At 37.2% G+C, this 11,387-nt stretch overlaps 1 protein-coding gene across 1 annotated transcript in view; it reads left to right on the top strand.

Annotated features, from left to right (window-relative positions):
* The window catches only part of cfap74 (cilia and flagella associated protein 74), a 75,983-nt gene that overhangs the window by 49,079 nt on the left and 15,517 nt on the right, over positions 1 to 11,387 (top strand). Inside the window, exons 23-27 of the mRNA XM_015380201.1 lie at positions 3,238 to 3,325; positions 8,230 to 8,403; positions 9,298 to 9,431; positions 9,516 to 9,771; positions 10,876 to 11,010. Coding sequence (XP_015235687.1) covers positions 3,238 to 3,325; positions 8,230 to 8,403; positions 9,298 to 9,431; positions 9,516 to 9,771; positions 10,876 to 11,010 — 787 coding nt within the window. The remainder of the gene's footprint in view (positions 1 to 3,237; positions 3,326 to 8,229; positions 8,404 to 9,297; positions 9,432 to 9,515; positions 9,772 to 10,875; positions 11,011 to 11,387) is intronic.

The raw sequence follows: 11,387 nt of genomic DNA, 5'->3' as shown, positions 1-11,387 counted from the left end.
CATCATCAATGCAAGATCTTGGTGAAAAATTAATGCAACACTGGATGGAAATAAATCTTTTTACATTGCAGAAGCTTATCAAAACAATTCCACAGTGAATGTGTGCCGTAATCAAAGCTAAAGGCGGTCCAACAAAGTATTAGAGTGAGTGACCTTTTTTTTTGGTGGCGACTTTTTTTTGGGCCAGGCAGTGTACATTCCCTTTCTAGGAAAAGCATCTCCACAGCATTATTCTGCCACCACTGTGTTTAAAGTTTGGGGAGGTGTGTGGGATGGGCTGAAAGGTTTAGTTTGTTTTCAACTGGCCTCCTTCTGTATATTATGAATTTAGTTTTGTTTGTTTTTTATTGGTAACTTTCTTCTTTTCAATTCTTCATAAATAGTTAAACAGTTGACAAATTCTTCTACCTGAGTTTTGGTCCTTCCAAAGGGCCATTGTTCTCTTTGCCAGCCAGCCAGTGTAGGAGGAAGAACATGTCTTGTCAGATTTCCAGTAGTGTCACCCTCTCTACAATGATTACCTGAATGATGCTCCAATAGATGTTTACAGCGTGGCCTACTACTCCGCTCTTAGCTTTCCCACAGCTTTCTCCTGACCTGTCTGCTCTGTCGTTGGTACCCATGATGCTGATGCTCTAACAAACCCCTGAAACCTTCACAGAGCAGCCAGATTTATTTAAATTATTATTATATTTATTTAAATTGTTGTGTTTTTGTTTTTTTTTACTTGTTTGTTTTACAGGACTATCAGTTTAAAAGTGCCTGAATGCAAATGTAGCCACACATTAAGAGTTTATTTAAAATTATATGAAATTCTTTTTGTTTCCACTGCCCACTGTTACTCTTATTTAGGTTAAAGCAGATCCCAGTGTGACGAAATTTAGTGGTTTTAATTTCTTTCTCTTTATGAGGCACTATGGGTTTTCGTTTTGCTTTTTTTTAGTATATGCGCTTTATTTCTCGCCCATGTGATCCAACTCATTTGATCCTGGATTCAGTGCTTTGAAAACAGCTACCCAATCTAATACATGAAGAGATGATTGTCTCCTTATTTTTGCCGTGTAAACCTGATGACAGGATCCTCTGAATGGGATTGCTTGTCTGAGCGGTTTAGGTGTAATCTCTGAAGAGCAGTCAGTGGGGTCAACCCCGGCAGTCCCAGCTGATAAAAGGGAGATTACAAGGATGATTTATTACAGATTACGTCAAACGGCTCTCCTCAGTGTTTTTCTTTTTTCTACTACCACACTGTTAAAACTTGAAATTACTATGAAAGACAGAACAAAAATAACTAGTTTAGTTTTCATGTCATATAATGATTTATGATGATGTCAAATCTTATAGATCATTGAGTTGTTTGTAGTCATCTTCATCTTTATTAGTAAAATAAATTCTAGTAATAAATGCTTTTTTTTTATCATACATATAAATTATAACACTTTGGACTGCAGAAGGGTTTACTGATATTTTATGTTTTTCGGGGGGTTTTGTGAGACACTTTTAAAGATTAAACTTTCAACTATTTCCCTTTACTTGTTTATTTCACAGCTCAGCGGTAAACTTTTAAAGGACTAGAAAACTGTCTTAAGGTGAACTAGAAATGCACTCTAAGAGCATAGCTTTTCATGTTTTTTAAACGCCATCATTTGTCCCATTCTTACTTGTGTCCGTTTCTCCCCTCCTTCTCTGTTTCCACGAGCTTCTGTCTCCGTCCTTTCGTCTGTCCCGTACACTTTTATTTCAGATTTTTCTTCACCTGTTTCCCTCTTCTTTGTTTTAACAATAAGTTTTATCTTTTCTTCGTTGTCGGGAGGCCAGCCAGATTGGTGGTATCGCTTCGTATAATCAAACTGGCATGCAATTTGGACGCATGACCACTACCGTAAGAATTATAAAAGCTAAACCAAAAAGTGCCCAATAAGATTTTAGGTTGTTGTTTCCTTTTTTGGTATCAGGTACAGGTCCACATGAGACATCACTGTGGTCTGGATCCGGACCGTGGTCCACCTATTAGTGACCCCTGTCGTAGACCCTCGCCAATCAGGAAATTTTCCTCCACATTGTGACTTCACATGATCTGGATCGTCAAAAAATTTTTATAAATTGATCCTTGACATGAGGTGTGCTTCTGGTAAAGATTTCGTCAATAACTTTTCAAGTTATCCTGTACACAGACACACACACAAACTCAAAAAAAAAAAAAAAAAACCTCCTTGGGGAAGGTAATAATTTTGCAATGAGAAGGAGGAGCACACAAGACAAATCTGTGCAGGACACCAGCAAATCTCTAGCACAAATTCTCCCAAACATATGGGCCTGGCGACGCCCTACCAGGCTTTTCCACTCTGCCTTGCCAAGCTAATTCAAGAGTGACTCTCCAGCAGCGATGCTATTAGCAGGCAGAACAAGAGTGCTTCTTTAAATATACCCTCTGAGCTCATTTGTCAAATAGACAAGTGGAAAGGGATGGAAAAATTACAGTGTAATTGAAGAGAGGGGAGGAAGTGACCTTTACCGGATTTTGGGATGTAATTGTGAAGCCGAAGGCTTAAGACATAACGTGAAGGTGTTCGCTGTATATGAAGGGCAACTCTCAAACATGTTAGCAGCGTTTAAACTCCTGAAACTATCGGCTTTTGAGGCTTCAGCATCGAGAGCATAATGAGAGACAGCAGAAAGATGAAGAGGGCGAGTAGAAAGGAAAGGATTCCTGGTAACAAAAGTAAAGGAGGCTCGTGAATAAATGTAAAATATATATAAATATATGTACATATATATATATATATATATATATATATATATATATGTATGCAGTATGTAATGAGATCAGCTCTCCACTTCTGCTGAAGGACTGTAGTTTTACATAAGCCTGTGTATGACTGCTGGTCCTCTTTGAATCATACTTACGTCTCCCATCACCATGGCTACAACCTACAGTAGTGTGGAGGCGCACTCTTCATCTCTCTCCTGCTTTCTCTGGCAATCCGATCCTACAGTCGTGGGTTACAGTAGCATAACGGGTCTTCAGGGTCTGAATCTGATGAGCCTGAGAGCAGAACGCAGATTCTGACTTTTTAGATCTGCCATCTGTAAGGAAAAACATGTGTTGTTGAAGTCACTGTTACACTTAACGTTTCTAAGCATTTATAAGTTTGCTGTTGACTATAAAAAGCATTGCTCTACATAAACAACTCTATTCTCACGCTGCCCTTCCCTCCTCTCTTGCCTTCTCCTTAGACAATCCTTGTCCAAAGATGCAGAGGATTTTTTTGACAGTGACACAGGAGTCCTGGAGGTTCCAATGACAGTTCAAGTAGCAGGGCAGGTTTGTACCGGATTGCACAAGTCACATTCATTTCACAGGAAGCCTCTGTGATCCTGAGGAGAGTGTGCTTCCCGTGCAAAAGCGAGCTGCTTGAGTCCTACTTTGTGACAAACAGAAGCAGCACCACTGAAGGTTGTAACCTATTTTGCTGGTAACAAGCTAAAATTATCTCCGCCCTCAAGGCCCAGTTGCTCCACAGGCGCTAATAAGCCAAGCATAAAGGTTATCCAACATTGTTTCGCTGAAAATGCCTTCGCTTGCTTCCAATGGGCATGCAGAACCTGAATACATGTAGTTCCCTTCCTTATAAAGAGGGTAACACTACAAGGAGGTCATAATCTTTATTTATTCTAGACATATCCAGTTAGTTTGGAGCGACACTCAGCTTTAAATATTTTGATGTTGATGAGCCACATACATCGTGGCCATAATAAGAGCCCAGTGAAAGAAAAAAGTCTGATTTATATGATCATATAAATGCAGAATGTCTTTTTCTTTTCTTCAAAATAACTTTAAAACATAATTTCTGTGACTTCTTCTGCAGAATAAAGACATGAATAATTTAAAAGAAATCATCGTGTGAATCTTATGTATCTACCCTTTTCAAAAACAACGTCAAACAAGAGAACTAACCTCTGTCAAGGCCTGAACATTTGGAAAGCTTCTTTTCCGTTATGCTCTTTTACACACTTTCATTAAACAGAGCAATCCCTGCTTAATGAGGCCATCACCTTCTTGTTGCCAGGGGTGAGCTGCTTCCTCTAATGACTGCAGCTTCTCGTTCCTATTTTCTCCATCTGCAGTCTTAGCTAAATGTCACACAGATCCCTCAACTAAATTTGATTTTTAAAATTATTCTGCACCTTGATCTTTAAGCATCCTCATTGTTTTTGGTGCATACTGTTTTTTGTTGTAAAATTTAGCTTTTACATTTTTTTATATTCATTGTAAATAATCATGTATAATGACGATAGTAGTTTATTTTGTTGAGTTTTTTGTATATTTACATCCTAGTTAAAGTGAGCATGTATAAAGGACTGCTGGGCTTTGATTTTTTTTAAGAGGATAGGTTAAGGGACTCTTTCTACCAGTTATGCTGCACATTTGGCCTTAATGCCCACTCTGAGTTTATCTTATAGTGACTCAGCCTGGAGCTAACAGATAGTTGCAATTGCATGTTTCCTGATTTCACGCAGCCCTGCACAAAATCTCCAATTCATTTGTTTTAGACTTCTTTAATCATGCTCCCATTTTATAGGGAGGTTTCGTTTCTTTGATTCTTCTGTACCGCTATTTATGCTAGGTTCGAATAGAAAAGAAGGAAAGTCTACTTCCTGTTGCTGATTTATTAGCCGATTTAAGAGATCATCCAGGATTTATTTTTTACAAACACGTATGGACTAACTACAGACACAGTCACATCATGATGTCTGAATTTCCAGAACAACTTTTGAGAACTAAGAGAGAATAGAGACGGCCTAAAGCTGCGTAATTGGGATGATAACTGATCGGCTGCTATTGATGGATATTATGGCGGAGGAGCGACTTGACTGATTCAGTTCTAGATCATTCGATTGCATTTGAGACATTACATTATTACATCCCTCTGGTGTCGATGGGAATGATGGCGGTGCTGTCGCGAGGCTCGCTTGATTCATGATGAGGCTTATTTGGTAGAGTTTGTGAGTGCCTGCTTGCTGACCATTTTTCAGGAGTAGTAGATAAAACATTACTTCTGCATTAAACATCAAATCTAAATCACATTAAAGGAACAAACAAAGCAGGCACAAGACAACTTCAAATTTGTTTTATTGTTGGAAATTTTTACTGATATCTGTGAAGTGTGATGAATGAGATTAAATTGGAAAGCATGTAATCTAATTTTATTCTGCCTATCTGACTATTTTAATCATACATTCTGGATTTTTTTTTTAAACTGGAACATTTTTACTTGTAAAGTGCTTTGTGTTGATATTTGGTTGAAGAGTAGCCTTAAAAAACTGAACTGAAATAAATCTCTTATATTTCTAAAACCTTTGGCTGCAGCCATGCAGTATACAGGTCATCACACCTGAGAACGTGTAAATATAGAGGCGGAAAGGCTTCAAACAATCGTCTTGTTGAAACAAGAAAACAATTTATGAACACATAAAAGAAAAAGACACTAACTGTCCATGTAGATTTGGATTATTTGTTTCTAAATTCTGAATATAGGTTTAAAGCTATAATCGACGCAGGATCTTTTAGAGCTTTGGACATAAATTCAAAATGATTTGAATTCCTGAATAATGGAAGCCATTGTTTTACGATTAACTTTTAAATCACACAATAATATTCTGGTTTATTGCTGCTATTTCTTTGGCATGTTTGGTCTTCCATTTTTTCTGATACCAGAGTCTTAGGTGCAAAAATTAGAAATGTAAGGAACCTAGAAACGAGATCCTTGATTTGGAATTAAATTTTAGATGTGATCCTTTCCATCAGCTCTGATCTGTATTTTATTTGGATAGAAATGACCTCTCTGTTTATAGTTGAAGGGACTCTCTTCTCTGGTCAGAGGGCATATAGACATAATCGTACCGGCAAAATACCCGTCAGTGCAAAGCTACTGGATCCCATCACTGTAGGGGTCAAGCTCTCATGTTTTTTTTCTTTTAATTAGCCTCCATCTGTTTTTTGACTTCGGTGTACAAACATTTACAAAGTTGCAATTTACAATTCAGCCTTCATTTAAAGCTCAGATATAAATGTTATTTTCTTAAGTTTTATCTAGTATGTTTAAATTATGTAAACTGTATTTTTTATTTAAAAAAAAAGGAGCCCGAAACAGCCGTTGCAACATTTGGGCTGTGCGTCTGCCAGCTTTTTTTTTTTTTCTTTTGGTTTGTTTTCAGCAAATCTAAATCTGGTTACACTTCTTGCCAAACCGTCACCTTCCTCTCATTTGCCAGCCAACCAATGGTCCACTCCTCTACAAGGGCAGAAAGAGGAGAGGACCAGTGTGTCTGAGCCAAATAAACCCAGCCAGGATGTTCCTGTGAAGCATCAAAGCTGTTGCCCCCAGCCTCGGGCCCTGGGCTCCTGGCATTTAACCATCAGAAACAGTCGCACACATTCGTACACTCACCGTTTGGTCAGCAGACAACACAGCAGCTGGGAGAGAAATGCTGCAGCAGCATGGTCCACCAATGAGTACTGACATGACTCAAGAGGATGCCAGCTTGAGTCAAACAAGAAGAGGGGGAGAAAAATGTCTCAAACAAGTTTTCTTCGTTTTCTTTTGTTTAATGATTCTAATTAAATATAAACATGACCACAGTTCAGTAGTTTTATCAGATAATGAAACTAATGAACCATTTTGGGACAAACTATTGCACCTGGTGATAAAATGACTCATTAATGCCAGCATGCTAGAGTTTATTTTTGGATGATGTTGCTTTATCTGTTAAAAGGGATAAAATCTGCATTAATTCTCCTCTTAAAATAGTCCTACAGCATATGTTTGATTTTTCTGGCTTTTTTGAGAAGCAAACACATTTCAGGATGTGACTGGGGTTCTTACTATAAGCTTCTTGGTACAGTCATCCCATCCAGTGGATCAAAAGCTGAACCAAAAATTTATCAATGACATTATCTTGAAAATAACATAATTTTCCAAAACACACCAGTTTGGCTAAATTAAAGCTGGTCTTCAAAGAAACATGGACCAGAATTCCTTCACTTGTTAAAGAATCACATTCCCCACCAAGGGTGGCACGATCAGTTTAAAGGTTCACAGAGTAAGCACTCTTTAACAGGGGGTTAGGTTAGTCTGTACATCTTTTTTCCCTACATTATAATAATAACATTTAGACTGACTTTTGTTTCAACAGTTAATCCTTCTCTGGAAAATATGAACATTTCTGTGACAATCTAAAACATATAACAGGGTTTCTGAGGGTCATTAAAAATCATTAAAATTCTTAAATATTTTTTTTTTATTTAGGCCTTAATTGGCATTAAAATTTATTAAATGTGATTATAGTGGCATTTAAAATGCGTTATTTAAAAATAAATATTTATATAAACAATTTTGTCAGATATATCAGATATAACTGGTTTCAGGTGTTTGCGTGGAACTGCTTCCAGGCGATGGTAAAGTTCTATGTTCAGAAAAGAAGCCCAAGGCAGAGGTAAAGCTAGAGAATGGGAAAATGCATAAGTGGCTGGAAAACAAAGAGTTTGGGACATGGCTGCAGCCTATCGACGGTAAAGATGACTAAGGATTTTGCTGTATTTTCATAAATATATACAGGTATATATATATATATATATATATAAATATATAAGTTTGACAAAGCCAAAAGAAATTTGTGAGGGAGTAGATACTTTTTGCTGCACCAAAAATGTACTTAAAATGAATGTAGGTATTGATAGATCCAACTTTATGTGACTGAATGAAATGTGAGTAAAGTTTCACAGGAGGAGTATAAGGAAATGTTACATCCTGTACTTTCGTTTGATGTGAACACATAGGACGACACCAAAAAAAGGAGAAAGTTTGATGTCCTTTTCATCTGTTGTGTCTATTTCAACTTCCACTGCACACTTCAGGCCAGAGCTGTGTCTGATACACTCACAGAAACACACATTTAACGGCTGCCCAGTGATGAAATACAACCATATGCTTAAAAACATACTTTGTCTTTTGTGTTAAGATTAAGGTTAAACAAGTCGATACTGTTCTATTTATTTATATCTCCAAACAAGAATGACTTCTGTTTTCAATGAATGCTGGGTCTCTGTGTTTCGTTAATGTCATACTATAAAAGAAATGAAAAAACAAAACTTGAAATGAAATAAAAGTTCAAGGAAGGGTAAAAAATGTATCCCTTATCCACTGTATGCATTATATATCTCTCTAGGTGCAGCCTGCCCATTTTACAGTACAGGCAATTGTCACATCTACAGACCTGCAGTTTGAACCAACAGAGGTGGACTTTGGTTACTGTTCAATCTACAGTTTGGTTAAAAGCAGAGTCCGCCTCACCAACATGTCCTTCCTCCCTCAAGACTTTGGCTTTGTGGCCGTTCCTGAGGTATGCTTGTTCCAATACTGTTGAGCTCATAGTTAACTTTTACTGGTCTACTGACAAAATCTTGATATTGACTATTTTTAATTAAATACAAGCATAATAAATATGATGCATTTAGTTAGTAACACTGTAATTTAGGAAAGGTTTCAAACTTTAATAATGTTTTAAATTTGAGATCTACAAAGATTGGCTAATTAGTATTTTCAGAGATCTTTTTCATTTTTGTCAACATAACATGCTTAAACATGTGTTTCTCTGCACATTCAAATTTTTAATTTTGTGCAAACATATTGAATTAAAGAGATTTACGTGGTGCGTCTGTGAACGATTTAAGGAAGGAAAATGTATCTGTGGGAAAATACACTGCTGCTATCACTCATGCAAGTCTGCCATCTTGGATCGTGATGCCACAGCTAATAAAAAAACCTCTGGGGTAATCACTCTGAACCCCAACTTCTGGGGATCTTTATGATATTTTTCTCATTTAAACGGTAGAAATATCAACTTTTTATAAAAATTAAACACATAGTTAACTATCACCTGCCACAAAATCTTGCAGTACCAACGAAGGAAAACATTATTATTGTCCTTTTATCGATAACCACCACTTCTGGGTGTGCTACTATTCTTAGACATCTGTATAGATGAGGTTCAAGGATGTATATCGGGTGGGATTCAAAGCTATTCTATAGCAAATTCATGAAAAACGTGGATTAAGCCAAATTAAGGAGATATTTTAATCCCTTGTTTTAGCCTCATGTTTATGTAAAAACCTGTCATCAATAAATCCCCAGCTGCTCATTGTAGATTAATGCTATTATTTTGATTAATGACATGTAGAAAGTTTCATCTGTCAGTTTGAGTTCTTGTCGTAATTTTTAGTTTCTGTTCCTACAGTTTATTGAGGTCCAGCCTAACGATGGCTTTGGGACTCTGCTTCCTCAAGAAATTCTGGAGGTTGATCTCATTTTCAGCCCTGAAAAAGCAAAAGAATATAACTTCCAACTTATCTGCAAATCTGGAATCAACAGGTTAATTTTCAACCCTTTTGATTTTGAGTAAATGTTGCAGATGTAAGTTTAGAGAACATTGAAAATCTTTCTCTGTTTCACCAGAGACTTTCTGCTGTCTTGTCGAGGTGTGGGTGTCCGTCCTCCACTACAGCTGTCCCACTCTCTGGTTCAGTTCAGACCTACTGCACTAGGCAATGAGTCCACTGCCTTACTGTACCTGACTAACCAGCCGACTGACGGTGACCAGTGCAAAGAACCAACAACTCAACCTGATGGCCCCAGGTTGTTCACCTTCAGTGTGCCAGAGGATTCAGACATCAGCATTATTCCTTCAGCAGGACGCCTTTTACCCAGAGAGGTTAATAACAATGTCTCCTATGTTTATGTTTTAATTTAAAACGTAGAGGAGCTTTGCTGATGCAATGATTTTTAGTGCATCTTGAATCTCCATCATTTTAGGGCTTCTACACAGAATTAAATCTGATCTATTTCATGATGATTTTTATTTTATGGTAAATAATACTAGAGGATCATAAAGAGAAAGCTCTCCATGCACAATTGCAGACAGTTTTGCACCAGGAGACAGTCGTCACTTATGGTCTGCTGATGCACTCTACTGGAGGCTTGATAAAAGTGAAGGACTAATAGTTTCTTTGCTCTATTTTCATGAATGCTTCAAAATAGTGAAGAAATTCTTTTTTATAGTAGAGATTATTTCCCAATTAGTTTTTCTTAACCTTTCAAAAAGGAGCATTCCCTTTAAATTTATGCTAACTTTGTCACGTTATAAACAGAATTCAGTGGAACCAAATATCTTTTAAAATCACCTGATTAGAATTAAATTCCAGAGTAAATCAAGCTGCTTTTGCATCATAAAGCCAAGGAACACAGCAGAAAGGTAAAAGTGAAAGTTGTAAAAGAATATCTTAATCTTTTAGAAAATATATTGAAAAACTGGTGGGTCTACAAAGACTTGACCAACCTGTGTGCCAAAATCTGAGGGGATGCAACAACAGGTGGAAGACTCGTCTCTGCTCAGATTAAACAAAAAAACACACATTATCTGAACACACCATCCCTGTGATGACACATAGCAGTGTTTCTTAAAAGGGATCAAAAACTCCCATGTAAACACTGTGGACTTCCAAGAACAGTAAAGTTGGTCAGAGTTGATGACGAAATGGGGGGAGCTAAACACCAAAGCTGTAACAACATGCTTAAAATAATCAGTTATATCCCACGAGTTGTCTAGTTTTAGTTTGTTTCATTTTTTTTTTTTTAAATAGCTTTATTTTCCTTTAGGTTTCTTATCAGTATTGTGCTTCTGAATAAACACAGATTGGCATAAACACAGCAGTAATTATCCTCTGTGGTCCATTTAATGTTTTTCACCACGGGAAAAACCCATGAAGACCATAATTCTCTGAATCTCTCTAAAATATAACCACACTTCCCTCTCCAGAAATGTCTGGTTCGGGTGATATTCAGACCTCGACTTTCAGAGGAGGAGATTAAAGAAGAGGCCCTACGTCAGCTGCACTGTGATACGTTGAGCAGAGAGAATGAGGAGACAAAAAATAGACCGATTGAACAGGAGGTACGAAAGCACACCCACCAACCTGCTTCACTGACCTGCTACTATGACAAACATTAAACAGGAACCCTTCTCACGCTGCTTTTGTTAAACTTATACATTATAGCTTCTAAAATCCTTCTCTTCTCATTCAAAGCAACATAGATTTTTTTTGGTAATACAAGGGGTGCGGTTACGATAAACAAGCAAGGTATGATGGTTTATAATGATCATGTTGTCTGTAGAGATCAAAGCAGGATGACAGAAAAGCATGAAGCAAACAGCCTCTCTGGGCGTGTTATAAAGTATTGTAAAGTCACGAGTGTGGTATGAAGTATTGTATAGTCACGAGTGTGGTATGAAGTATTGTATAGTCACGAGTGTGGTATGAAGTATTGTAT

The sequence above is a fragment of the Cyprinodon variegatus genome, unplaced genomic scaffold, assembly GCF_000732505.1.
Source record: "Cyprinodon variegatus isolate N-32 unplaced genomic scaffold, C_variegatus-1.0 Scaffold209, whole genome shotgun sequence".
Classification (NCBI taxonomy): domain Eukaryota; kingdom Metazoa; phylum Chordata; class Actinopteri; order Cyprinodontiformes; family Cyprinodontidae; genus Cyprinodon; species Cyprinodon variegatus.
Note: the sequence above shows the minus strand (reverse complement) of the source record. Positions and strands in the feature narration are given on the sequence as shown.